The sequence below is a fragment of the Malus domestica genome, chromosome 12 (genome assembly GCF_042453785.1).
Source record: "Malus domestica chromosome 12, GDT2T_hap1".
Taxonomy (NCBI): domain Eukaryota; kingdom Viridiplantae; phylum Streptophyta; class Magnoliopsida; order Rosales; family Rosaceae; genus Malus; species Malus domestica.
This window is the reverse complement of record NC_091672.1, coordinates 28,266,889-28,293,050: the sequence shown is the minus strand read 5'-3', so window position 1 is coordinate 28,293,050 and position 26,162 is coordinate 28,266,889. Positions and strand designations below refer to the sequence as shown.

General features: G+C 37.7%; 4 protein-coding genes across 16 annotated transcripts; 3 read left to right on the top strand and 1 right to left on the bottom strand.

The window, feature by feature from the left end:
* Nucleotides 1–3,995: 3,995 nt before the first annotated feature.
* Nucleotides 3,996–8,460, top strand: LOC103414111 (zinc finger protein GAI-ASSOCIATED FACTOR 1-like). Its single transcript, XM_008352523.4, has 3 exons — nt 3,996–4,645; nt 5,767–6,163; nt 7,380–8,460. Exons 1-3 carry the CDS (start codon nt 4,414–4,416, stop codon nt 8,317–8,319), a joined length of 1,569 nt encoding a protein of 522 aa, XP_008350745.2. The 5' UTR covers nt 3,996–4,413; the 3' UTR covers nt 8,320–8,460.
* A 1,510-nt stretch (nt 8,461–9,970) lies between these two features.
* On the top strand, nt 9,971–11,616 carry LOC103450925 (psbP domain-containing protein 7, chloroplastic). The gene is made up of 3 exons (XM_008390327.4): nt 9,971–10,521; nt 10,753–10,984; nt 11,068–11,616. The coding sequence occupies exons 1-3, from the start codon at nt 10,170–10,172 to the stop codon at nt 11,378–11,380; spliced, it is 897 nt and encodes a 298-aa protein (XP_008388549.1). The 5' UTR covers nt 9,971–10,169; the 3' UTR covers nt 11,381–11,616.
* LOC103450924 (E3 ubiquitin-protein ligase JMJ24) lies at nt 11,461–19,123 on the bottom strand. 13 transcript variants are annotated; one of them, XM_029089996.2, is made up of 15 exons: nt 18,846–18,978; nt 18,363–18,507; nt 17,445–18,020; nt 16,932–17,074; nt 16,739–16,838; nt 16,477–16,609; nt 16,326–16,380; nt 15,094–15,781; nt 14,590–14,919; nt 13,614–14,039; nt 13,435–13,507; nt 12,764–12,849; nt 12,347–12,493; nt 12,136–12,206; nt 11,461–11,730 (listed from the first exon to the last, which is right to left on the bottom strand). In XM_029089996.2, exons 3-15 carry the CDS (start codon nt 17,958–17,960, stop codon nt 11,631–11,633), a joined length of 2,868 nt encoding a protein of 955 aa, XP_028945829.1. In that variant the 5' UTR covers nt 17,961–18,020; nt 18,363–18,507; nt 18,846–18,978; the 3' UTR covers nt 11,461–11,630. The 13 variants fall into 13 exon arrangements, with proteins under 13 accessions (XP_028945829.1, XP_070665414.1, XP_028945832.1 ...); XM_070809313.1 differs by having other exon boundaries at nt 12,374–12,493; XM_029089999.2 differs by having other exon boundaries at nt 17,445–18,016.
* A 760-nt stretch (nt 19,124–19,883) lies between these two features.
* LOC103450926 (acyl-CoA-binding domain-containing protein 4) lies at nt 19,884–25,741 on the top strand. Its single transcript, XM_008390328.4, has 18 exons — nt 19,884–20,183; nt 20,714–20,784; nt 21,370–21,433; nt 21,523–21,594; nt 21,768–21,962; nt 22,042–22,119; nt 22,268–22,378; nt 22,516–22,582; nt 22,866–22,927; nt 23,038–23,177; nt 23,449–23,575; nt 23,660–23,774; nt 23,906–23,994; nt 24,138–24,221; nt 24,300–24,479; nt 24,566–24,721; nt 24,931–24,990; nt 25,147–25,741. Exons 1-18 carry the CDS (start codon nt 20,022–20,024, stop codon nt 25,330–25,332), a joined length of 2,019 nt encoding a protein of 672 aa, XP_008388550.2. The 5' UTR covers nt 19,884–20,021; the 3' UTR covers nt 25,333–25,741.
* Nucleotides 25,742–26,162: the final 421 nt, after the last annotated feature.

Genomic DNA, 26,162 nt, shown 5'->3' with positions numbered 1-26,162 from the left:
ATCAACTATATTAACTATCTCATCACTTTGTATTATAAGTTTATAACATAAGAAATAAAAATACCACTTAATAGTGTGACCGTTACGTTAAAAAACTCTGCAGTTGGGGGTGAGTTAGTTTGACAAAGACCCTTTGGACATATATATATATATATATATATATATATATATATATATATATATATATATATATATATATATATATATATATATATAGATAGTTACCTTGCACTTAAGATTACAACCATATATTGTTAGGAAAACTAATGAAAAATGTTTGAAAACTTTGAGTTTTAACGATAAGGACAAAATAAAGGGTAATGTAAATAGTAGCATGATTGATTTTTTAGTATAAAAATGTAGTTTTTCATTAAAATGAACAGTACCAAAATATTTTTGTTAAAGTTCTCTATTATTTAGTATATATTTACAAACACGTAATTTGACTAGCTAGATAGCTGTAATCACACGCACGTACTAACTAATACAATATTGTTTCGGTATAGAATACTAATGCTTGATTAGTGATAAATCCGAATTGAACTACAAACCCTATATATATAAGACAAGCTAGCTAGGTAGCTACGTCCCAACCGCTAGCTAATTAATCAGATCATTAGAATTATATTATTGTTAGTTTAGGCCAAGCAAATAATATAATGAATATAATCCTCTTTAATTATTTTTCTTTCGGGGCTAGCTCTTGCGTAGGAATACGAAAGTCTATAACTGTTTAACTGTAACTGACATCGACATGTTGATAACGTAACCTGAAACTGGAAGTCGGTAACGTACAACACATGAACAAATATGGAGTAAATTTCATGGCATGATGACTCTAATATTGTGAGACAGAATGTGTCACAACGAAATAGTTAGCATTGAACAACGTACATAAAATAAAATCTTATACGCTGAATTTTGACAAGAAACGATAGGGTGGTATTTCATTAAACTTCACAAACAATTATAGAAGTTGTTAATTGGGTACATAAGCTCCAGTGACCAAGAAATTGATTTGGAGTAAATTTGCACAGTAAAACAAATAATAGTAAACCCCTATATGGCTACCACAAACACTGTCCTAACCCTACAAAACATCATTAATACAAATCTGTTACAAAAACACGATAGATGCAATGGACTTATATCAGCGTCTGCATAGGTCATCGTATAAATGCAAGGTCACATAAAATCATCCCAATAGAGCGAGACCACAAAAAATCATCGTTGAAAGACAAGACCACGAACTCAAAGCATAAAGCGAAGACAACATCTAACCACCGCAAACACACGACCACAACATTCATAGGGCGAGGCAACGAAATCAACCACTACTTTGAGAAGGGACCACCGGTCAGCTCATCTTAGCGAGCAGGTCATGAACCAAGACCACACCTAAGACAGTGGCGCCGTCAAATTAGAATTCTCAGGCAGCATGTCTATCAGATATGAATGTGCAAGGATGCGCAACCACCAAATCGGTTAAGGGGAACGTCATTGCCATGGAAACAAGCTGATGGAAGTGAAACCAACCACCAGCAACCACAAAACCTTCCCAAACCACAAACCAGCCCCAATTTGAGGAACCTTGAAACGGGAATGGCTCAGATCTGGGTAGAGGCCGGCACACAACCAAGGACGAGTTACTCACAAAATGGTGGGAAAGAGCTATGGAGGGGAGGCGCTATAAAAGCTAAGAGAGGGTAGGGAGGGGGGAGACGCGGGGGAAGGGGGGGTACGGGGAAGGGGGAGGGATTGAATGGAATAAAAGCGGTGAATGGGGTGGCAGAGGGTCGAGGAGGGGGAGAGAGAGGCCGGGAGGAAGGTGGGGAGTGACTGCCGCCGACCCCAAGTCGGAGCAAGGGGCCGGCGACTAAGATTGCAAAAATCTAGGGTTTGATTTTAGGGAGGATAAAGCTTATACTTTGTTTAGTTAGCATTGAACAATACGTTATCGGCACATTCCTGCTAAAAAGTCATTCTCATTGCATAACGAGCCAAATGTGGTCCTCCATAATGTGATGGACTGAATTTAGCGGCGATCGTACGCACATATAAACAGAGACTCACATGCATGCATGGCTGCGGTTTCAAATTTCCAAGTATCATTAATTATAACTTTAAAAAGGAAAACAAACAAAAAAATCAGAGAAAATTCAAATGAAGATATAACAGTTAACTAAATCCGTAGCCATGCAAAAGTCCCATCATCCTCAAGCGTTGCTGAATTTTGACCAAAAAGCAAGCTTAGCTGCATTGCACTTGCAGAACGTACGGTTGAGATTTGGCGTTCATATCTATTTTCGTACACTTATCTCCCTTCTGTGTTACTATATTCGGTAACCTTCAACCTTTTTAAAGAACTTTCATAAAACAAAAACTTTTAAAGATCAAAAGTAACAGAATGTACCTTTTAAAAATTGGAATAATTGAAATCATAAACTTGAGCCCTATTGAAAGTTTTGTTTCATCACCAGCAATCTGTTTTCAGACCAAAAAGAATTGATGATTAACTAATTAAACCTTAATATAAAAGTACGGCTCTATCTCCATGCAATCCTATATCTATATGAGAGAAGAAGATTATACTCCGGAGGGTTTTCTGATCTGGCCAACGTACTCTTAAATCGAATGAAAATTGTATAAGGTCGAGTGAAATAAAAATGCTGAAAAGTCTTTTTTTTTTCTTTTTTTTTTGAGGTACTTTACTAATGATGTGAAATACTTCAGCGCAAGTTTTTCTCCAATTTATATAAGGTATAAAATTTATCCCATGTTATGTTTTTCTTTTCTAGCTAATACCTGGTTATGCATCTACTAAAATTTGTCCACTAAAATTTTCCCATATTATGTTTTCTTTTGAAGCTTGGGATGCTGGGTTTTGCGTTAATCTAGGGCGTAGAGAGATTCTCAACGCTGAAATTTGGGCATCTTTTTGGGATTACTTGCTTGGAGGTTGGAATAAATGAGTTCAACATCTTTCGGTGAAGTCTGATTCAACAATTGTTGTTTGGTTGATATCACATGGTGCCACAGATAATCATCTTTGTGAATTGATTCAAGCTTCATGCGATGCTACTGAAGATAAAACAATCAGCCCCTTTGTTTAACAAAAAAAAAAATCCATTGAAAAGATTCAACAATCATACATTCTTGTTTATTCTACGAGCGGGTCAATTCTAGGGTTTTCGCGTGTACCAATCTACTTTGTTTACTACCATAGTGGGTTGACGACACGTCATAAACCTATCACCTTTGAAGCAGGCCACGTTGAATGACCAAAATGGCCATCAATTGTTTGGGAAGTATGAAAAATACCCCTTGACAAATTGACCTTGTGATCTACACACCATGTGCCACGTCAATAAGAATTTTTGTGTTCAAGTCGGGTCCTTTTCAAGTAGAACACGTCCAGAGCGCCCACCCGCGAACGTTAGGGTACCGTGGGCATTTCGCCCATTAAGGCGGCTAATTGTGCAGTGGCAATCTTGTGGTTTTGTCTCATTGAAAGTGACCTTTTGGGAACAAAAATTCCTTAATTAATAAATCTCCTCACAAACGGACAAGTTCTCGGCGAGAAGCCCTTGTCTGCCACTGCCCGAATTATTTAAAAAGCTTATACCATTCATACATTTTTTTTAATTTTCGTGTTTAAAATATTTAAGGAATTATCAAATTTTTTTATAGAAATATTTCAAAAATCAAGGATCTATATAGAAAAGGTGTGGTGAAATGCAAACTTTAGCCATTATTAGCAAGATATAGGAAAATCAAAATTTGTATAGTTTCTATCGAAGACAACTGATATAAATTTCTATATATCCATCGATATTTTCGTAAATTACCATATCGATATTTATCCTTTTATCAATATTTTAAACATTAATACACAACAGTCTCAATTTCTGACAGTCGAATTAAATGAATTTAAAAGAATCAAATAATAGAAATTAACAGAGAATGTGTGAGAGATAAGAAGAAATGAGGATCGCACCCTTTAAATGTAATATATCATTAAATTTAAAACCAACAAAGTTACTTTTAGGGGCATATATATAATCTACATCAAAGATAACTGTTTAGGGGCAAAGGAAGACCTGGTTCTTGCGTTCATATTATGCCAACAAAAACTCTCTCTTCACCACAATTGAAGGAGAATTTTCTGGGTTTTGTCTTCTCTAGACTTCCAACAAATCCCATATTTTCTGTTCAGTTTCTCATTGATTTAATTAATTTTTGAAGTAGTAGATATAGCCTTGCTTGAGAGAGAGAGAGAGAGAGAGAGAGAGAGAGAGAGAGAGAGGGAGAGAGAGAGGGAGAGAGAGATAAGTGGGGAAAGAAACAACGGAGAGTTTGGAAGTAAGACAAACAAGAGTGAATAAAAATCTATCTTCCCTTTATCTTCCTTCAATGTCAAATATCACAGGTAGTGCAGCTACTGGGAGCTTCTCTTCAGGAAATTGTGGCGGAGAAGAAGTTCAACAGCAACAACAAGAGCTATTAAATCACCATGCAAACCTCCATGGCTCCAACTCCTTCCTTGCAACAACAACTAATATCGATAGCAATGGTATCTCCACTGCTCAAGTACAAAAGCAACCTCCACCGGCTAAGAAGAAAAGAAACCTACCAGGAACTCCAGGTAGATCAATTCAAACTTCTTACTTTTCTGTTGACGTTCACCAATTTAGTCTGCTTGTCAGCTGCAGACCGGACCATGATGTGTAGTATGGCTCGCCTATTCTTTTGTAACTTGAATATGCTTAATCGAGCTTCATAGATGTTTAAAAAACTTTCATTTTAATTTCTTCAATACGTGTTATTCTTATCTTCTAGTTATTATCTCGAGTTTGCTCTATGAGTAATAATCTTCATTCTATGTATCCTTTTGGTCAAAATATGCATGCTTGCATATATTTAATAATTAGTTCAATTATTTAGTTCTTAGATAGGTAGCTAGCTAGCTAGCTATCTTCAAACAGATTTGATTCAGTTCTTGAAGGAGAGCCGTGGATTATTTGGTTTCCAGACAAAAAAAATATTGATGGGGCCAGAAAAAATGAACTATATGTATTATTGATATATCTATAAGTAGTTTGAAAGGGTTCAATTATTGGTTCAGTGTTTTACGATTATTGTAATAAAGAGATTGAGATCCTCTCCGAATCTCACATTCTGGAGCCTACGGATCAAGCAATCCAAAGCGTTCAAGTGAGAGTGATCATTTGGGTGTTGGAGAGAGAGATTGTGTGTAAGGTGGGTCAGTGAGATAGGCTAATAGGGATCAATTGAACACTCCAAATTATTCAATCTATGGACTCTTGATTGTGAGATCCGAAGTGGATTTCAATCCGTAATAATGTAGACTCTTGGTTTGCCTTGACTAGGGTCTCCCTCCTTTGTTTCTTTATTTGTGTGCTCAACTATTTCAAGTAAAAGATCTTCATATATACATTCTCAGTTGTCTGAGAACCATCTCATTTCCCTTTCCCTCATGTTGCTGACGATTTTCTGTCTTGATAAAATCTGCCTTGTAATCGAGTGTATACAACTGGCCAAAATACAACATATTATCTCCCTCTCTTGAGATAGTAATTTCAAATTGTAGTACACAAGTGTATTTTTTTTGTAGTCTTTTACTATTAAGCTTCCCCATCCACAATAAAAATGCTCCAAATTTCTTAATGCATTTAAACTTCTTAATGCTAATTTAATTAATTTCAAACATATGTACTAATTGTTTAAAAATCCATCTAAATGCAGACCCAAGTGCTGAAGTGATTGCCTTATCACCAAAGACCCTGATGGCCACAAACCGGTTTGTGTGTGAAATTTGCAAGAAGGGGTTCCAAAGGGACCAAAACCTCCAACTGCACAGAAGAGGTCACAACTTGCCGTGGAAGCTTAAGCAAAGAACAAGCACCGAAATCATTAAGCGAGTCTATGTCTGCCCAGAACCCTCCTGCGTCCACCACGATCCATCGCGGGCACTCGGGGATCTTACGGGCATCAAAAAGCACTTTTGCCGGAAGCATGGTGAGAAAAAGTGGAAATGTGACAAGTGCTCCAAGAAGTACGCGGTGCAATCGGACTGGAAAGCTCATTCAAAGATCTGTGGTACTAGAGAATACAAATGTGACTGTGGAACCATCTTCTCCAGGTAAATTAGTATTCCAGAAAGAGAATTGTTAAGCGGGCTCTCTCTCAAACGTGAGACTCTTTATGGATTCTTTATCACCTCATATTTTTAGCACAATACTTTATAGTGTTCGCACGGGAATTGACGTTAAACGCAAGGTGACAGAGAGTATGGAAAATCCTACTTTTGAGAGAGTCTCCAAAGCATTTTTTTTAGAGAAAACTTATAGTAATGTCTATATAATTACAAGAGCATTTTTGCTCACCACCCTAAACTTTGGTGTATGCTCACCATACGCCTAATCATCTGTCACGTGTTCTTACATTTAATCTTGGTTAATTTTTTTTCAAAATTAAAAAAAAAACATTTAATGTAAAACTTAACTAGAATTAAGTGAAAGAGCACATAACAAATAATTAAGTGTATAATGAGTATACATTACAGTGGGAGCAAAAGTGCTCTCGATAATTACACAATTTGAACAACTACGATGACAGATGTTTTGGATAGATAAGTTGTGCCGCTTGTGCATGCATGGACATTTAAAATTAACATATATATATATATAAGAAACTGTTATTAGCATTTTAAAAATCTCAATTTGCACTCCTCACAAGTGTTATTTTCTTTTTAAATATAGAAAATTTGAAGTGCCAAATGAAAATTTTGAAATCCTAATAACAATTCCCTATATATATATATCTTTAATATTGTCAACTTGAATGACTGAAACTAATCTTTCAAAAATTTATTATTGAAAGTGCTAATCATTCTTATTTAAAAAACATTTGTTCCTTGAACCTTCTATGCAATAGAATAATTGTACATGGTAACAATTCCATATATATATATATATATATATATATATATATATATATATATCTTTAATATCGTCAACTTGATTGACTGAAACTAATCTTTCAAAAATTTATTATTGAAAGTGCTAATCATTCTTATTTAAAAAACATTTGTTCCTTGAACCTTCTATGCAATAGAATAATTGTATATGGTACTTGATACATTAATCTTGTTTAATTTTGTCTGTCCTATACAACGCCGGCCATTAATCAAGAGACGTATTCGGTTTATTGTTTGCCTTAACTGGTAGGGCTTTTTGGCCTATAGCAATAGTAAGCACACAGTTTTCACTTTGTTAAATATGTCTGAATTGAGTCTCATAAATGAACTTTATACATTTTAGCTTACGATTACTATTGGCTGTCTATATATTGTGCAGAAGAGATAGCTTCATCACCCACAGAGCTTTTTGTGATGCCATAGCTGAAGAGAACAACGCAAGAAACCAAGGAGTAGTACTAATGTCCAACAATATTATGGGAGCACAAAACTTACAACAAGGCCAACTTTCCAACAGTGAGCTCATCATCTCCACATCAATGCCCATGAACAACAACAAAATCAACGATAACCCACCATCAGCAAGATCAGATATTACTACATCTGGTCAATTTCATCATATTTTTGATGCCAAAAATACCCCTTTAACCCTAGAACCCCAACGACCCTTCCCAATACCCGCAAAACCCTTGAACATGTCACCGAGATCCCTAAACAACAACACTTCATCATCTTCACCATCGTCATTACTCTTCGAATTAAATCACGGCGGGCACGGTCAATCACTCATCCCCAGCTCATCAGGCCACTTATCCGCCACGCAACTTCTACAAAAAGCGGCTCAAATGGGTGCAACTATGAATGGTGGTCCTAACCCTAACCCTGGTAGTACAACCATAACAAGCATGGCACCCTCAACCTATGGTACAACTACTGGTGGGTACAACATGAACCGCTTCATGCAGCAGAGAGATCATAACATTCCGCAATTAGAGACCTCGCCACAGTTTTTCAGCGCTAATTGTGCGCAAATGGGGATGTTTAACGTGTTATTCGATCATCATCAGAACAATGGTTTCTTGAAGAACATGGAACATGAAAACAATGGGACTCCAAATAAAATAGGGTTGAGGGGTGCTAGTAATGTGGGCAGTGGTGATACATTGACAGTTGACTTTTTAGGGCTTGGAGGATCGGGTGATATTAATAGACCAGAAAATTTTCATGATCAGCAGAAACAACAACACGGTCAACAAGATCAGTTGGGGTTTGGAGAATTTGATGATGATGATCACCTAATAATGCAAAGGTTTGGCTGATCATGATCAGTTTCGTCATGAAGGAATGAGATGGCTGATTCAGCGTAGTTTTTAAGTTTTACTTTTTGTACTATTAGGTTTTAGATGCTATGATCTCCATGTGATAAAATTTAGTTTTAGTAAATGAATTGTTTCGATTGATCTTCTTTTTCAAGTTTTTTTTTTTTTTTAAATTTTTATAATGCTTGTGTTCTCCCATGAGAAACCTACTTGTTTCTTCATTTACATGTAACGTCTCTTTACCGTAGGAACATCTTATCGGAACTGTTTATTCTCTTTATCATCATCCAAATATCATATCTACAAAAAATCATTCAACCTGGAGGCCATTTAGCCATTCATATGCATCAACTAAATAGACGGTTTTGGCAACAAGTAGTATCATCATGATGAATCGTCCATTTATTTGATTTATATGAATAACTGAATGATCCCAAATTAAATAAATTTTTATTATAGAATTAAATATGTGTGACCCATACATGTGTCACATAGACAAACTAACAAAAATTTTAACGGAAGCTAACGGGAGGGACCGATGCTACACATTTTGTCAAACTTAAGGCCCTAAATTAAATAATTTTTAGTTCGAGGATGCAATCTAAACTAGAGTGAAAGTTTGGGGAAAAATCCTAAATTTTACTCAATTATATTTGAAAATTAATTAATAATAAATTGTTACTACCTCATTGGCTAGATTATTGCCACTTCAATAAAATTTCTTCTGCTTTTGTGAGGGCTTCTTGCCAAGATTTCAACTCTTTGTGTAGATGTTTGCACCTACTCGAAAGAGATTGCTCGGACCGAGATGTGCCTTGAATATGCTCAATAAATTGGGGAAGGGATCCTCTTCGGATCTCTTCCTTCTAATCCACCAAATCAGTGGATCTATGTCATTGAAATTTGATCTAACGGCTGAAGTTGTTATAACTTTTAAAGTGGGCCCCGGTTTGTAGCCGTTAGATCAAATTTCAATGGTACGGATCCACTGATTTGATGGATTAGGAAGAAGGGATCCGAAGAAGATCATTTTCCAATAAATTATGCATGAATCTTATTCCACATTTGTTGCATCCTCATCTCATTTCATGTGATCGGGTGATGAGCAAACACTCACCCAAGCCCCATGCCAAGCAACATCTTCCATGATCGATCAATTTGTCCTATCACTCTTTTTTTTTTTTTTTTGGTAACAAACGGATTTGGAAAGTTGAAAACAAATATAGGAGTTTGTAGGAAAAATAAATATTAAGTTGTAGTGGGAGAAATGAAGAAGATGGTTGGGTATATATAAAATAAAATAAAATGAAATTCTTTTTTTTAACGATCGAATTAATTCTAACTGTTTGATTTTTCTTACTGCCGATTCCGACACACCAAAACGTGCTACATGGTATAACAGAAACATTTTCAAATTTTTTTTACCGTTGAAAATCCATAATCATTGGATTCTTCCGTTGGACTTGCTGCAGCGGGCCAATTGTTGCAGGTTTTGTCAGCTCACATCCTGATTCCACGCGTGGATTGCAGGCGCCCGTTGGAAAAAAAATAAAAAGATCGTGGCTAATTTCATGCGGACATCAACTGTACCTCTTGACTGAAGGCCGGGCTTAAATTGCACAGGCATTTGGACGGGCATGGCTTGGCCCACCACCTGCCCTTATTTCGGCCTGCTGGAGGTGTTTTGGGCAATTGCCATTTCCCTTTGCCCAAAGGCAACCGTTGAAAATGCTCTCTATGAGTTTTAGAAATATGAAGGGAGTACTAATTCTACCACAACCACTCGTTCGGATAAAACATGCGTTGAACTAAATAAGCCGGCACTAGTGCTTCAACAAAAAGATAAGACAATGCCGGCATTGCCCCAATACTTTCATGCATGCAAACATATATGCCTCAACCTGAACCAGATACGCATAATCACACCGTCCTCCGGCTGCCGGAAAAAGGGTTTGCGAGAGGTGAGAATAATCCGGGCAGAAAGGCCTCCGGCGGACCAATTTGCTTCACTACAATCAGGGTTTAGGCGGCGGCTTCTTCTCGGTTTAGGGACAGCTTCTGTGGTTGCTCTTGGTGCTGATTTTCTCGGAGTCACAAGTTTTCTTCTCGGGTTGTCGCCGGAAAGTAGTAGGAGTCTTAAGCTGGATGTGGTTTATCCCATAGGAGGCTACAGTAGGTGCATTGACACAAATGAAGGATTTGGTCAGTTATGTATTATGCTATTATGTTTGATGTAGTTTCGTCGATAAAATTATTTGGACACACAAAACTGACACGCTTGCTGACACACTCTCTAGTGCAGCTTGGTGTCTAACCTGTACCAAAGAGCATATCAGCATGTCAATATTGAGTGTCTAAATTGCATCGCCCTAATTTTGCGTTTAAGATAAATTGATGAATTAAATTTTTTTGAATGAATTTTGGACGTGACAGAATTTATATACCCAGCAAGTTGGGTTGGAGATCAAACACTTCTGTATCGAGCAGCAGAGAAAAAGGAATTTGAAAGATCACTTGATCCTCCTCCCTTGAACTTCAACACCAAATCCAGGACTGATGGCCGCCGACGAAATGTCAGTGAACCCGTTGTCGCATTTGGCCCGCCCGCAACCACCGGCGAGCTCAATGTTAGCGTCATTGTGTCGCCAGTTGCTCCTGATTTCAAGTAAGCAAATGAAGGAAGTCTATGGTTTCTGCACTTTCATGGCATTTCGATTTGCGGCTGATTTTTGACGTTGTTTTTCGTAGAATTGAAGCATTTGGAGGACCAAAAGAGGTAGGAGAAGCCGTGGTTAGGACCGTCACAGGATCCGGCAAACGCCCCGGCATCAAGGGAACTTTGATCGAATCAAAATTGAGAGAGGATAGTGCAAGCAATGTTAAGTACTACGAGCTTGAATTCAGAGTTGAGAGCCCCTTGTTTCACCGGCATAACATCGCAGTATGTTGCGTTCGTGGTGGTCGGTTATTTACACTTAATGCTCAGGCACCGGAATCAGCATGGCCGGAGTTGAAGTCTGACTTCCATAGAATTGCCGAATCGTTTAGCCTCACCTCTTGATATGAAGAGAGTGCATTGCCGTTTCGTGTTCGGCGATTCTCAGGTCGTCAATCACATAGTTACAGAAGAAAACTATGAAGTGTTGGCATTTACTCACTTTTTCATTAACTAATGGCACAAGTGCTACATTGTTGTTCGAAAAATTCTTCAAGTGCAGCATATAAGCACATTTATACATCGAGAAAAACACGTCAAGGCGTCTAGCCGCCCCTCTAATGAAATTTTCTTCATCTAAACCGTGCAGACGGATTCAAGCACAAGTTATCTGTCTTCGTTTAGTCATTTTCTCCAAATTCTCAGAAACTGCCGCGGTCAGATTTGGATCTTCAAATCCAAGTTCTGCTCCAAGTCTGCAGCAGAAGCATAAAGCAGAAGCCTTTAAATTTGTATCAAACGAAAAGGCCTTAAAATTTACAAAAAGAAATGAAAACAAAGCTTGGAAGGTCGGAGTGGTCGAGGAAAACCTCGGTCTACCCCATTGTCAACGCTCGGATCCCCTACTTAATACGGTGAACTATGTGCAAAGGAAGAGAAATCCAAATCCTATTTCCAGTTCAAATTAGAATCTACTAATGTTATATTATCCCCTGTCCTACACTTCCCTCAATCCATGCACATAAGGCAGCTCGATGCCAGCGGAACACAATGCAAGTGGCCACATATCTTTGTATAGATTTTGTTTTTCCTAATGGATAAAAATGCGGGATCGAACATCAACAAAAGCAATAAGAAGAATATAACGTTGATTTGCTTACTTTGGATCGAGTACCAACTTCTGAATCTCTTTAATGGCTGAACTTGCCGCATAAAGTGATATCTTTCCTACCTGCATTAGAACCCAACCGCGGGAATTGAGAATACCAACAAAAGAAATTAGTCTAGATTAGCGCACCAGACAAGAGAGGGCACAACATTTCCAGAACTGATAAAAAATAAAAAAGGAAAAAGAAGGAAGGCACGGAATACTTCTAAGGAAAATTTCCGTTGTCCAACCTCCAACACTTGTAGCTTTGCTTCATGGTCATTTGGAAGACAGCGAATCTCATCAGCTAGTCGTGCAGCCTCACCGAGGCTTTCAGGAGATAAGAAATCAAGACCCAGCTGAACAGTTGACTGAAAAAAAAAATACATAGAGTATGACTTATTCGATTATATGCTAGAAATAAATGCCCTAAAGATTTAGGATATCTAATGTCCCAGAGACCAAATTGTTTTGCTATGTGACATCCTCGAACGACCAAGAAATAAAAATGGTACAGACGCAAGTAGAATTGTACACTTTACATAAACTACTTGTCAAGCCATTCTAAACCCTTCACAATTTCATTCAATAACACGGAATTGGTACTTCAAAAATATTAATTCAGCTACAAAGAAAACTACCTGAAGACTCCTGACTTGAAAAGGGCATCCAGCGGGAATAAAAACAGCTTGCCCCAAATGTTGTTCAAAGGACCATGGCTCAATTCCTGATAAAACAGGAAGAAAAGCATAAGTATTAAGTTCAGAATTTTTATAACTTGAATGCTGAAAATCTCAAAGAATGCTAAATATCAAGATCACAGCCACATGCACTACAAAAAGTAAAATGACGTACATCATCACTGAAGTATAGACCAGTAACCAGTTAGAAATGCAGGTCGCAGTGTGTAAAGTAATTTGCAGAACAGGGAATTCACACGTATAGTTCAAGCCAGAGTCAATTTGACTTCAATTGTAAAAGTCAAATTCAAAGAACACATGTTTCCGTTTACGAAACATGTGCATTCTTCAATTTTCAACAGAAGTCATGGTAACGACCAGGAAACCAGTAAAAAACAGCAGCTGAGTAGACAGCTGCAGCTTGCCTATGGACATTTTGAGGATTTTTGCTAACTAAACCAAAATGGTACACCAGAAATTGGTACAATGGATGGCTACTAGCATAACTATCAACAGAATGTTTTCCCTAAATCATCTTAGTGGGAAATGTATAAACAAAAGGAGGGAAGGGTGTGGGTGGGTGTTCTCTCTACACAAAATAAATAAAAGAGATATAGTTAAGTCATCCTTACCAAATTCCTCCTTCAATTTTCTTTTATGATCCGCATTCAGGAACAATGTCCCGTCATAAAGAGGCAATGTTACCTGATATCCAAAATGTAGTATCAGTTATTTGCACGGTATGCAAGCCAACTCTGTTGAATCAATTGGGGAAAGGTACAGGTATAAAAGACTTAAGAGATAAACTTACAAAAATATTTGTTTCATTGAGCTTCCCAAATTCTTGCCAATGTATTCTCAAATACTCAGTCAGCTTTGGAACATCCAGTCGACGGAAAACATCCCAAATAACTCCCAGATGAGTTTTTTCAGAGACATCTTTACCGTCTCTCTCTAACTGTTCACAGTTGGCGGTGTCATCTTCAACCATAGGAGTGGATTCATGTCCATGGTCTGCCGTACTCTCATCTTTATCTGAGGCCAAGGTTGCCCCATATTCATTCTCCACATTCTGACCAAGAAGTGATACATCAGACCTTGTATCCTCTCCCATACCCATTTGAAGATCCCCGGATGATTCTTCAACCTCAGATTCCTCGGATTTTTGTGTGTTCTCAATCTTTGTCTTCTGCAAACCTTTTAGCTTTACCTCACATGCGTGCACCAGCAGGTATACCTGACCACAGCAGTTTGATAGGTGAAAATATGTTTATTTGATCCAGATAAAAAATTAGTTCATGAAACATGCAAATCAAATGTTCATCCATATCAAAACAATCCAACGCCAAAGAAATAAAAAAGATATGAAGATCTTAAGTTTAATACCTAAACGTAATGTTGCATCAAAACTTATGCACAAAATTGCATACCATTAGCTAAAAGTTCTGACACGGATACATCATAGTACCAAAAAATGCTTTATGTGCACACGTGTGTGTGTATGTAGTACACACACATGTAGAGGAGGTTTCACTTGCACAGCATAAAAGCATGACTCCCCTTGACAGAGTTGATCACATTTACGTCACTTTGTGGTCCACTCCATCAACAGTCCATGGTGGTCCATGACAACCCTTTATTTAAATGTATATCGTCTTACATCAAACAGATGAATTACAAAATTAATAGCCATGTTTGCAAAGCAAAAACAAAATCTACATTAGAAAAAACGATTTGCAACTTCAACATCAATGGCAATAAGTCAACAAACATGAAGAACGACTAACCATGTCATGCATGTTGAAATGGAGATTGGTCAAGGAGTCGTGTCTACCAAGTTCCTCATAGGTCCCATAAGAAATAAAAATCTTAGGTCCAACCTCGTTTTGCAAAGAATAGTGTGGCAGTTTTGCAGCAACATTTAAAAGACCAAACTTGGAGTGAATATACTCAAGTAAGGGCAGTCTGCTGATAAATTCAGGTCTCTGATATAATAAGAACTCTTCAGATGCACTAGGAGAAGGCCAATCTTTGAGTTTCAACATTTCTGGCATACCATTTTCATTAACTCTTCCCTCGGAGTAGCCTTTCATGAATTCACTAAGTTCAATATCAATCTGCCATCATGTCAAAGCACAGAGGTATACTTTAGGTTTACAACACAATATATTACAAATCAACTAAAGAATTATTTCATTACAACAAGAGTTGGTTACAAACAGCTGATACATAATATAAGAAGGAAAGAAAGGCAATACAGGTAAATACAAGAAATAGCAGTTAGAGCGAACCTCAGACCAGTCACAGCAATTTATGGCCTTCACCCTTCTGTTCTCATCCTTTAATTTCTCATCTGCGGTCTCCCGAATCCCTCTCCATATAACCATTGGATCCCAGCTTGAAATTGATGAGCTATCAAACACCTCCTTAACAATGATGGGCTCACCCCTATGCCAATGCCTTTTAAAATTGCCAATCCCATCAGATTTGATATCTTCAGATGCAGCACAGTACAAGAAATTATCGCTATCCTCTCTATGAGCATACTGGCTAAGTCTTGGATCGTTAAGCCCAGTTTTCTCCAGATTGACAGCTTCATTGACTGTACAGCCACTAACCATTTCCTCTGCATTTTTTAATAGTTTTGCAACCCAGTTCATCTTAAAGATACGGCTTAAATTCAACGATGAATGGCCACAGCCACCATACTCCTTTGGAGGGCAAGGGATACTTCCATCACTGTGGGCTTTCCAGTTGGAAAACTTGTCTGCTAAATTTACTCTGACTTTGGACAATTTTGGTTGCTCCAACTTGGTATCTTTTTCTCGCCTATCCTCACCAATTTGATTCTCTACCACCTCTCCTCTAACACCAGGCATGGATGCTTCTCGAAGATCTCGACAACAGTTAAGGCAGAGATCATACGCGCAGCGGGAACAGTGCCAATGATAATCAATGATGGGAATTCTACAGAAATTGCTGCATAACACACATCAAAAGGAAATGTTCTTCAGAACAGGAAGAAAATGTTTGTGACAGTACAGCTGCAATAAATAGACCTAAAATTGCAGACACATCGACAAAAATAAATTAAAACAAAAACTAATAATCTACAGAAACATCAAGATTTCTTCAGTTTCAGGAGAAAATGGAGTTTTGATTAGTTTATCCCCTTACAACAAGTATGACAGCAACGTCAAGTTCTTTCAGTTTCAGGGTAATCTGGATTTTGGATCGCTCTATTTATGAAAAACATGATAGAAACATAGTTCCTTCAAATTCAGGAGAATATGGAGTTTGGGCAAATTCAGGAGAATATGGAGTTTGGGCAAATTCAGGAGAATATGGAGTTTGGGCAAATTCAGGAGAACATGGAGTTTGGGTCACAAACATGGCTGAACAGCCTCAACTCTGTAGGACCACGTGAGTAGGCCCGATTTAAAATGTTTACTAGTTTATTATACTTATTTTTTTTATTAAGAACATTATTCTATGATATGAAGGGGTAAAGTAATTGAATTACCAGCACATTTGCTCATCTGCATTCAATTTTGTCCGGGCAAGATCTATATCAGTTCCTGCAAAATACATATGCAAATAAAATGGTAAAACAATGTACAAAAGACACAAATATATTGAAATCAAAATGCCATGAACATATTAGATCATCTTACCGCGAAGCTTTTTTTCCAGTTCAACTTCAAAGCATTGTACTTGATGGATTTGCTTAACTATAGGAAGCACTGAAGACAGCAGACAGTGGAGATATTTCAACTTATCTAGCACTGGGATCTCTCTTATCCTTACCTGCAAAACAGAAACATCAGAAATACTCATTCACCTAAGCTGATCATCTCAACAGAAAATTCGTCACAAGTTTTTGGAAAATTTAAACTCAATCATGTAACTAGTTCAAGACTCCTTTGTATGAATTACCTTTACCAAATTATCTCTGCGTAGGCACACTCTGCAATTACAAGTGCCACGACATGCTGGACAGGACCTCTGAATCTCTTCTAATGGGATGTCCGAGTACCTAAAAAGTTAAAGCATGAATACAGAATACGGACATGAAACTGAATCACTTAAACATATGCGTATTGTGTCTTTTCAAGACACTCAACCTCACCATGTTGAAATACAGCTGTCACAGTATCCTCTTCTATCACATTTGAGGCACCAAATGACTGTCTCTCTGTCATTCCTCCGACACTGATGGCAAGTTTGGCCACCAGTTTCTTCAGAGGATTCTGATCTTCCATCAGAGTCTTCCTGCAAGATAAAGGTTTTGCCTCAATATTAGAAAACATAAAAGTAGTGATTATCCAATTCTAAATCGAAACATACAGCTGAATGACAAACAGACTAGCAAATGGGACGTTTCAGTCTTTATTCTTGAATCCCTACATTTGATGTTGATGAACTATAATCTAACTATCTAAGCGATACCGAAATGTACTAAAAATCAACAAGTATAACTGACTATTTAAGCACACTTGTTTTACAGAGCATTATTACCCTGTAGGGGAAAAAGCTCTCTTTGTCATGCGTCAGTATGGAAACTATACTAGCAACAATAGATAGCAAAGATCAACTTATAAAAACTAACTGATGCACCGAAGACATTGTAAAACCAACATACCGAAACTGTCATAGCATTAACATCAAAACTCCTCTGCGGTCTGTTCCTGGATGAGTCCAAAGCATTAGCAGGTGGTGACTTATTAGACCTCCAATTTTCCTCATACTCATCCAAGTCCATTTCGTCCTTTGGTTTTGGAGAATTACGCACAGATAAACCCTTCACGGGTGGTCTCTCAAGTGAATAACGAAAATGATTTTTTGATACCTTCTCCATGTACTTTCTCTCCTGTGACTTCACGCTAGCAAGTGGTACATCCAAATCATCACTCTTACTCTCTAAGTAAATATCACTTTCACCTAACGACTTCCTCTTGGCTTTTTTCAAATTTGCTCGCATTGCAGAATTAGCTGCCCTCTTCTTTGCCTGGATGTAATGTTTTTCACATACTGTTTTATCTGGCATAGACATGGCAGTGCACCTCCACTGTTTCCCATCTGATCTCTTGCATCGCAAATCATCCGGAATCCCGACATTATCGTCACCATTCCCAAGGGCCAAACGTGGTTGATCCATTACAGCGAACTCGTCACAGTTCTTTTACACTGCTTACAGTGTTATGCTTGCAAGACCTACCTACAAAAAGCCCTTTAATCAATGTAATAACATCAAAGAGTGCCTCAGACTCCAAAGAATTAGACATACACTAGCTTGCAACAATGTTGGTCAACTCACAGAAATATCGGCAATGCACAAGCGGAATCACGGTGCCTATGACAAAATTAAAGCATTTTCGCCTAAACAGATCCGAAAGCAACAAACTACCCTACTAAACTCCTAGAACCATACATAGGTTCTGTGAATTCTAATGCGGTTTTTCAAATCATAGCAGATCAGTTTGAGTTAAAGGGCCAAGCAATAAAATTGTCACCATTAATGCCAGGGCAACGTAATTACAAGGGGAGAATGCAGCCTTACCTCGCTTTGCAAAGAGGCTGTTTCCACGACTTGAACCCGTGACCTTTTGGTCATAAAGGAGCAACCTTTCCGTTGCGCCAAGGCACGGTATTTAAGTTAAAAAAACAGTCTCTCCCCTCCACTGCCTAAGTTAAAGACCCAAATCCTGCATTTTTTTCCTCAAAACTAAATTTTACAGTCGACAAACAGTAAACTTGAAAAATCTCAATTAAAAAGTTAAACCATTCAAATTCAATTGTGTGTTTGTTCTTAACAACGCTAAAACCTACTCTAATTCTACCAAACAAGAAGCAACGAAATTAAGAGAGAATAATTAAACTATAATTAAGTAGGGAACCTATGATCAAACAAGAGGTAGAGAAAAATCTATACACGTATCGAGTTTCTTCGTTCTTCAACGACAGAATTTCCTGAGCTCAAAATTCCAGGCAGAATTCAGATCACAGAAGGAGAATTTGAGGTATTTTTAGAAAGAGAAAGTACCTGAATGCTGAAATTAGGGTTTCATTGAGACGGCAGCGGACGAAGGCACTGAAGCATATAAATTCAATGGAAGGAGACGGCGTCTCTCTCTCTCTTTCTCTCTCTAGCTGTCCGTGTCGTTCTAGTGTTTGTGTTTGGGTTTAATTTCGATTTTACCTTTTAACTTGTGTTTTCTCTTTTTGCTCTTCCGGCTATTTTCCGACATCTGTGAAACTATACCAGAAAACCCAGACTTTTTTTTATTTTTTTTATTTTTTTTAAGTTAGTAGAGAATCAAAGCCTATGCCATGTAAGAACTGTTTAATTTTTTTTCTTTCAGTACATCCATATTTTTAGATTAAGCAGAGAGAGTTCAACAAAATCACATAATGAACAACCTAATTTAGTATCAAATTCGTCATTCACGAGATTTGAACTAATACATCTCACTTTCAAATAAAAAAGAATACGATCAGACCGTAATATTAAGTGACAAGAATTGTATAATTTTTAATCGTTATTTAGTAATCATTCCTACACAAAAATTGTATTTGAATCTAAATATTAAAATGAATCAAACAATTATCACGTTGTACAACAATCTAATAATATTTCTTTTTATTTGAATTGACATTTGTTTTTTAACACTTTCAAGTTTTACATTGAGCATTAAAAAATAGATGTCAATTTAAATAAACTTTTCTAAAAACAAACGTTTGAGTGGGACTAAGATCCCAACCTAATTTGACTCTCAAAAGCAAACACTTTGACGTCACACGATGCCCACGCCCTTGAAAATCCGGGTTCTCGTCGAAATTTTTTGTGAAAATTTCGAAAATTCGTCAATTGTATTTGTTTATCGTAAATTGTGAATTTATTTTAAATATTTTTATTTAAAATTAAACATAAACAATACTTGATAAAAACTGACCAGCACGATATACGATAAACAACCACAATTCACGAATTATAAGAATTCTTACCAAGAAGATCCGGGGAGGATCTTGATGGCGATAAAACAATTTAGTTCCTTCAGTCGTACTTTTCAAAACCCCTGCCAAACAACCACGCCCTCCATTTTAAATTAATTATAATAAAAAAACCCCACAAATCCCAGAAATAATACGTTTCTCTTTCTCTTACAAAAAAAAAGGGACACAGCAAGCGTAGGCTTCTGAGAGAGAAAACAGAGAAAAAATGGCTATGGCTCGGGCGAGCTCGGGGCTCCAGTACCCCGAGCGGTTTTACGCGGCGGCCTCCTACGCCGGCTTCGACGGATCTCCTCGCTCCACCTCCAAAGCCGTTCGCGCCAAGTTCAGCTCTGAGTCCGCACTCATACTCTACGCCTTGTACCAGCAGGTACATCCCTCCACTGCCTCCTCCGATCCCCATTCCTCTCACATTTCTGAAAATTCGATCTCAATTTTATCTACCTTGATTCCCGATCGCATTGCTCGTACAAATGCGAATTGCGCGGTTAATCTGATTTTTCACTCTGCTGCAACATTTTGCGTTTTGGAATTTTACTGATTGGCAATCCCCTTTCTGATCATTTTTGCTCGGATTTTGTTGCATGGAGTGCTTTATTTGCGTTTTGATGTGGTTTTGATTGGTGATGTGGATTTTGATTGTTCAGTGGAGTGCTTGAATTTTGCGTTGATTCGTTCGTGTTTATTTTCTGCAATGATGATATGTGATATACGTAGATCTGGTTTATCGAATTCCAGATTTGTATATTTTGGATGTTGATCTAATTCTTGGATTGAATTCTCTTTATCTATGCAATTGTGTATGTATCTATTGTGTAATTATGGATGCATGTATGTGAATTATGTCAATGTAATGTGTGTCAATGTACGCATTTGAGTGGTTTTGCATTGCAATTGCAGGCTACCGTAGGGCCTTGTAACATACCGGAACCTAGCGCTTGGAATGCTGTTGAGAAAAGCAAATGGAGCAGGTACACTGCTAGTTACTGCTTCCTTATTTTCATTTTAAGATGGCATACTTGTGTCCGGAGGTTTCTATGAGATTTGCACTAGACACAAATTGCATGTGTCATGATTCTAGTTCGATTAGAAATCATTGATTTGGTACTCAGTAGTTGCTGTTTAGAATCTTGAACTTACCAGTGAATAGCATGTTCTGGTCCATAAGTAAGGAACCGTGGAGGGAGGGGGATTGGGTGTATTGGTATAAAAATATTAGATATAGAACCCGCAAGTTATCTGTGGCATTTTGGGCCTATTACTGCTAGATTTGAGAGAATATGCATAAGCTAATTATGACCGATAGGAGTAGTTTCACTGAAATGAAACCAGCTTTGAAAATACTGGCTGAATCTCTCTCTCCCCATTGTTGCATTTCATTTAGTTATTTTCTCTAGGAACCTCTCCTTTGGTACAATCCTATACAAGTCTTTGGGTAATAGAGTGTGCAATTGTGTTAACCTCAGCTGCACATTGTATTTTATATCTGCAATGTCATGCATTTATTCCCACTGTTGAGTTTTTTTTTAATGGTGTTTCACATAAACAATTTCCAGCTGGAAGAAGATTTCGGACATGGCTTCCACTGAAGCAATGCGTCTTTTTGTGAAAATATTAGAGGTATGTGCAATAAGATTTTCTGGTCCATGTTTTTGCCTTTTAATGAAAAGCTTCACCAATAAATCTTGATTTGCATTATTTTTGAGTAGGAGGAAGATCCAGGTTGGTATTCAAGAGCATCAAACTTTGTTTCAGAGGCTGTGGTAGATGTACAAATGAACGTGAGTATGGAAATTATTTCTATGATATTCTATTTTCTTCTTCGTCCATTGCCAACTGATCATAAACTAAAAGAACTTGCTTAATCTGCAAATCTTTTAGAGACTTAAGGGGTTCGTCAGTCCTTTGTACTTAGTGTTTCTCTCTGTGTTTTATTGTTTTTGGTTGGTTATAGCAATATTCAAGTATTCAGCCAGTTGTTGAGAATGGTAACTCTTTTCCCGAGACCAAGACAATCTCCACTGAAAACGGGAGCGTAGTGGAAGCTCAGGATAAAGATGTTGTCTCCGAAGGCTTTGGATCAGTTGTTGTCTATGATCAATGGATTGAACCTCCAGTGTCTGGCCATCGTCCAAAATCCCGATATGAGGTATTTGGGTATCTGTATCTTCATTTTCTTCATCTTCTCTGCCTTCTTCTTTTTGAGCATAGTGTTCTCACCTTTTCAGCATGGAGCGGCGGTTATTCAAGACAAGATGTACATCTATGGTGGAAACCACAATGGTCGTTACCTAAATGATCTCCATGTAAGCAACATATTTGCATGTATACACCTATACAAATTTACAAATCATAAGTGATCTACATTGGATGGTTGGCCAATTCTTACTATGGTGTAATTGGGGGTTTTGTGTTATAGATACTTTTTCTTGTTCTTGCTAATTGGAAATACAGGTCTTGGACTTGAGGAGTTGGAGTTGGTCAAAGATTGACGCCAAATCTGTGGCTGAGTCAGCTGAGGCACCCTCACCAGTAACAGTAACCCCATGCGCGGGTCATTCGTTGGTTAGTATTGCCCCTCAGTTAATATTAGAGTCAAGGCTCTATTACAAACACATGAATATCCCTCTTTTTTTTATGACTTTTGCTGTAACGATTATGAATACCTACTTTAATGTGCTATCGTTTCTCTGTTTCTGTAGATACCTTGGGATAATAAACTTATTTCAATTGCTGGACATACAAAGAATCCTACTGATTCTATTCAGGGTAAGAACTAATAACTATTATCATGGTGCTCTTTCATTTTCTGCTGACATCAAACCTGGGGTGATATCTTGGTCTTTCTGCTTTAACCATTGCTTAATAGAACCTCTGTCTACATTCAATTAAAGCTTTTCAGGACTGGTCCATTTTTGTATTAAATGTGTGCTTTCAAAGTAGTAAGAAAAACTCCTTTCACGTTCGTGCAGCCTTATTATTTTGCCATATTTTCTTTACCTTGATTCAGTTACTGCTTTCTTACGCTTTTCCTCATGTATTGGCATGACAGTGAAGGCATTCGATCTACAAACTTGCTCATGGTCATTCTTAAAGACTTATGGGAAACCACCGGTATTTATTTATTTGCTCTACTGTTTCGTATTTGTGAAAATCTGTGTGTTAGCACAAGGGTGGGGTTTGAATTTTGGGAATCATGGTCCTTTCCCATTCATGTTTTACAGGCATCACGTGGAGGTCAATCCGTGTCTCTTGTTGGAGGCAGCTTTGTGATTTTCGGGGGACAAGATGCAAAGAGATCTCTCTTGAATGACCTGCATATTCTTGACCTAGAAACAATGACGTGGGATGAGATTGATGCTGTGTAAGATTTTTCTTGAAACTTCAGAAGCACTAGTAACATTTTGTTTTCTCTTTGGATGGTAGTACTCACATAATTGGCAAATTTTGTTAAAAGGATGTATACTGCGGTATGTGAAAAAGTCATTTTTCTGCATTAATGATAATGACAAATGTTGGCACATATTTCTATAAGGGTTTGGAATGGGCTAGACTAGAAAATATATGTTCAAGACATGCATGTTCTTTGATCAACTTGTGATGTTAAATTGTTAATATATTTCAATCTTTCACAGAGGGGTGCCTCCTTCTCCGAGGTCTGATCATACTGCTGCAGTCCATGCTGACCGCTATCTTCTTATATTTGGTGGTGGTTCTCATGCCACTTGTTACAATGATCTCCATGTCCTTGATTTGCAAAGTGTAAGACAAGTTGTCTATTCTGAAATTTCTTTACATGTTTAATAAAACTATCACTCACGTCTTTCATCTATTTGGACTGTATAGATGGAGTGGTCAAGACCCACACAACAAGGTGAAATACCAACTCCACGGGCTGGACATGCAGGTGTAACTGTTGGAGAGAATTGGTTCATAGTTGGTGGTGGGGACAACAAGAGTGGTATGTATGCTATAATTTTGAGTCTGGTTGGTTTTGAAATTCATAAAACTTCTGGTTGATCTACTTTTTAACTGGACTCCACTTTACTCTATGCAGTTAGGTATTTATCTCTTCAATTTTTATCTTTGCAGGTGCTTCAGAAACTGTTGTCCTAAATATGTCCACACTTGTTTGGTCTGTTGTAACTACCGTTGAAGGGCGCATTCCTGTTGCTAGTGAGGTATTCTATTCTTGGGAACTCTGTATAGCTAACCTAGCTTGAGGCTTTGAGCTACATGAGCGATTGGTACCATGTAAAAAGTTGAGGTTATTCACTGCCAGCAATAATTAGTGGAACAACGATCTCATTGTCTCCTTTTTCAGGGACTAAGTTTGGCCATAGGTTCATATAATGGTGAAGACGTTCTTGTATCATTTGGAGGATACAATGGGTGTTACAACAATGAGGTGAGGGTCAGCCTTCATACTTTTGTAGCAAGCACTGCATCTGTTCTATTGTCATGTTACATTTGTTCTTCCTGTTAGGTTAACGTTCTTAAACCAAGCCACAAGTCAACCTTGCAATCGAAGATGATGGAAACTCCTGTTCCGGACAGTGTTTCTGCTGTGCTTAATCAAAGTGCTACCAGAGATGTAGAGTCTGAAACAGGGCAAGAAGGAAAAATTAGGGAAATTGTTATGGACAACGTTGATGCGGATCCCATGGTACGTATTATTAAAAATCATGTAGAGTTTTGACCAGAATGTTGAGTCTTACGTATTATTTTACTCAAATCTGGACTCTTATGCAGAAATCAAGAGGCAAGGTTACCAATGAACATCTTACAGCAACCCTCAAAGCAGAGAAAGAAGAATTAGAGTCATCACTCAGTAAGGAGAAAGTGCAAACGCTCCAATTAAAGGAAGATTTAGCAGAATTAGAGACTCGTAACACTGACCTGTACAAGGTGCTTTATCTTCACAGAGAAATTATGATTGTGCATTTTCAGGGGCACTCGTAATTCTTGTCCAATTCTCCCCACCTTTGAGCTTAGATGGAGATTTTTTATATTGTCCACTGCTGGCTGTGATTGTCCAATTTCTCGAAGGCACACATAATTCTTGTATATCTTTCTTCTTTGGAATTGCCATTGATTTTCTCATACTGTTTTTGTAGGAGCTTCAATCAGTACGTGGTCAACTTGGATCTGAGCAGTCAAGATGTTTCAAACTCGAGGTATGTTTTTATGTTTTAACTGAGTTTACCTTCTGGCTCGCAAATGTGGACAACAATCACTTGATTCTTTTGGTTCACCATGATGTTTGCGCCGCCAAACAAGATTTGCTGCACTTCTGGTTCAAATTTTCTGCTAATTACTCTTTGAACCTGCAGGTTGAACTTGCAGAACTACGACAGAAGCTCCAAACAATGGAGACATTGCAGAAAGAACTCGAACTCCTCCAGCGACAAAAGGCTGCATCAGAACAAGCAGCGTTAAATGCTAAAAGGCAGGGCTCAGGTGGCGTCTGGGGCTGGCTCGCGGGAACCCCTGCTAATGAAAAAGCTGATGACGCCTAAGTAGATTTCGAAACCAATTGGAAATAGGGTTTGTTACTCGTTAGATTCAGTTCTCATTATTGACTTCTCTTTTAGTACCATTCGACGTATTTTTGATTTACTCAACCTAAAGTTCTTTCCTGGGATAGAAGAAATAAGATACGAGGTTGTTATCGGCGAGAGAGGGACGGATCCGGGAACCCCCTTCGGGGGTTTTGCATGAATACATACATGTACTGCAATTTCAGTTATGTAGGTTCACGCATGTGAGTGCTTATTCTTTTGGGTCACAATTTTTTTGTTGGAGTCTGTATTCAAAGTGAATATATATTAAGTGGAAGTGTAGTTCTCATTTGTTATAATTTGTATACAAAACCAAACGTATTGCCGTTTTAAGATCTATACAGCTGATTCCACTTAACGAGATAAAGTTTTGTTGTCGTCATCGTTTGATGAAAATATATTTGAGCGACCTTCTAATCTTTCTTCCCTTGATGCTTTTGAGTTACTTTCTGCTCATTGTAATTATTCTACAATACTTCATTAAAAGCACAGCCATTAAGTTGGATCTAAGGGTTTTAAGTGGCGGAGTATTTCTGTGCTCCGAAGTATTGTAGATGTTATTTGTTTCTTTGCAGGTCACATATTAATGGTGGTTAGAGGTTAACTCAATTGAAAAGAATTAACAAATTCAATTTTCTATTGTTTTTATTTTGAAATATTGAATTAAGAGCATCTCTACATTCAACTCTATGCTGTAGCGTTACTTATCCACTCATGTTTCTCGCAAATTTTTTATTATTGCTTCCTTAAGTTACATAGAAAAATAACCAGACTTTGGAAAACAAATT

What these genes read in the sequence shown, in the direction of transcription:
- LOC103450924 (XM_029089995.2), bottom strand. Translation starts at nt 17,960, where the DNA reads ATGGATCAACCACGTTTGGCCCTTGGGAATGGTGACGATAATGTCGGG. An exon ending in TTAATGCTATGACAGTTTCG is followed by an intron (nt 17,075 to 17,444) that starts GTATGTTGGTTT and finishes TTTATCTTGCAG; the next exon opens with GAAGACTCTGATGGAAGATC. An exon ending in ATTTCAACATGCATGACATG is followed by an intron (nt 14,040 to 14,589) that starts GTTAGTCGTTCT and finishes TGCTGTGGTCAG; the next exon opens with GTATACCTGCTGGTGCACGC.
- LOC103450926 (XM_008390328.4), top strand. Translation starts at nt 20,022, where the DNA reads ATGGCTATGGCTCGGGCGAGCTCGGGGCTCCAGTACCCCGAGCGGTTT. An exon ending in ATGTCCTTGATTTGCAAAGT is followed by an intron (nt 23,576 to 23,659) that starts GTAAGACAAGTT and finishes TGGACTGTATAG; the next exon opens with ATGGAGTGGTCAAGACCCAC. An exon ending in GTAACACTGACCTGTACAAG is followed by an intron (nt 24,722 to 24,930) that starts GTGCTTTATCTT and finishes CTGTTTTTGTAG; the next exon opens with GAGCTTCAATCAGTACGTGG.
- LOC103414111 (XM_008352523.4), top strand. Translation starts at nt 4,414, where the DNA reads ATGTCAAATATCACAGGTAGTGCAGCTACTGGGAGCTTCTCTTCAGGA. An exon ending in AAACCTACCAGGAACTCCAG is followed by an intron (nt 4,646 to 5,766) that starts GTAGATCAATTC and finishes ATCTAAATGCAG; the next exon opens with ACCCAAGTGCTGAAGTGATT. An exon ending in TGTGGAACCATCTTCTCCAG is followed by an intron (nt 6,164 to 7,379) that starts GTAAATTAGTAT and finishes TATATTGTGCAG; the next exon opens with AAGAGATAGCTTCATCACCC.
- LOC103450925 (XM_008390327.4), top strand. Translation starts at nt 10,170, where the DNA reads ATGCCGGCATTGCCCCAATACTTTCATGCATGCAAACATATATGCCTC. An exon ending in TGACACAAATGAAGGATTTG is followed by an intron (nt 10,522 to 10,752) that starts GTCAGTTATGTA and finishes TGGACGTGACAG; the next exon opens with AATTTATATACCCAGCAAGT. An exon ending in CCAGTTGCTCCTGATTTCAA is followed by an intron (nt 10,985 to 11,067) that starts GTAAGCAAATGA and finishes TGTTTTTCGTAG; the next exon opens with AATTGAAGCATTTGGAGGAC.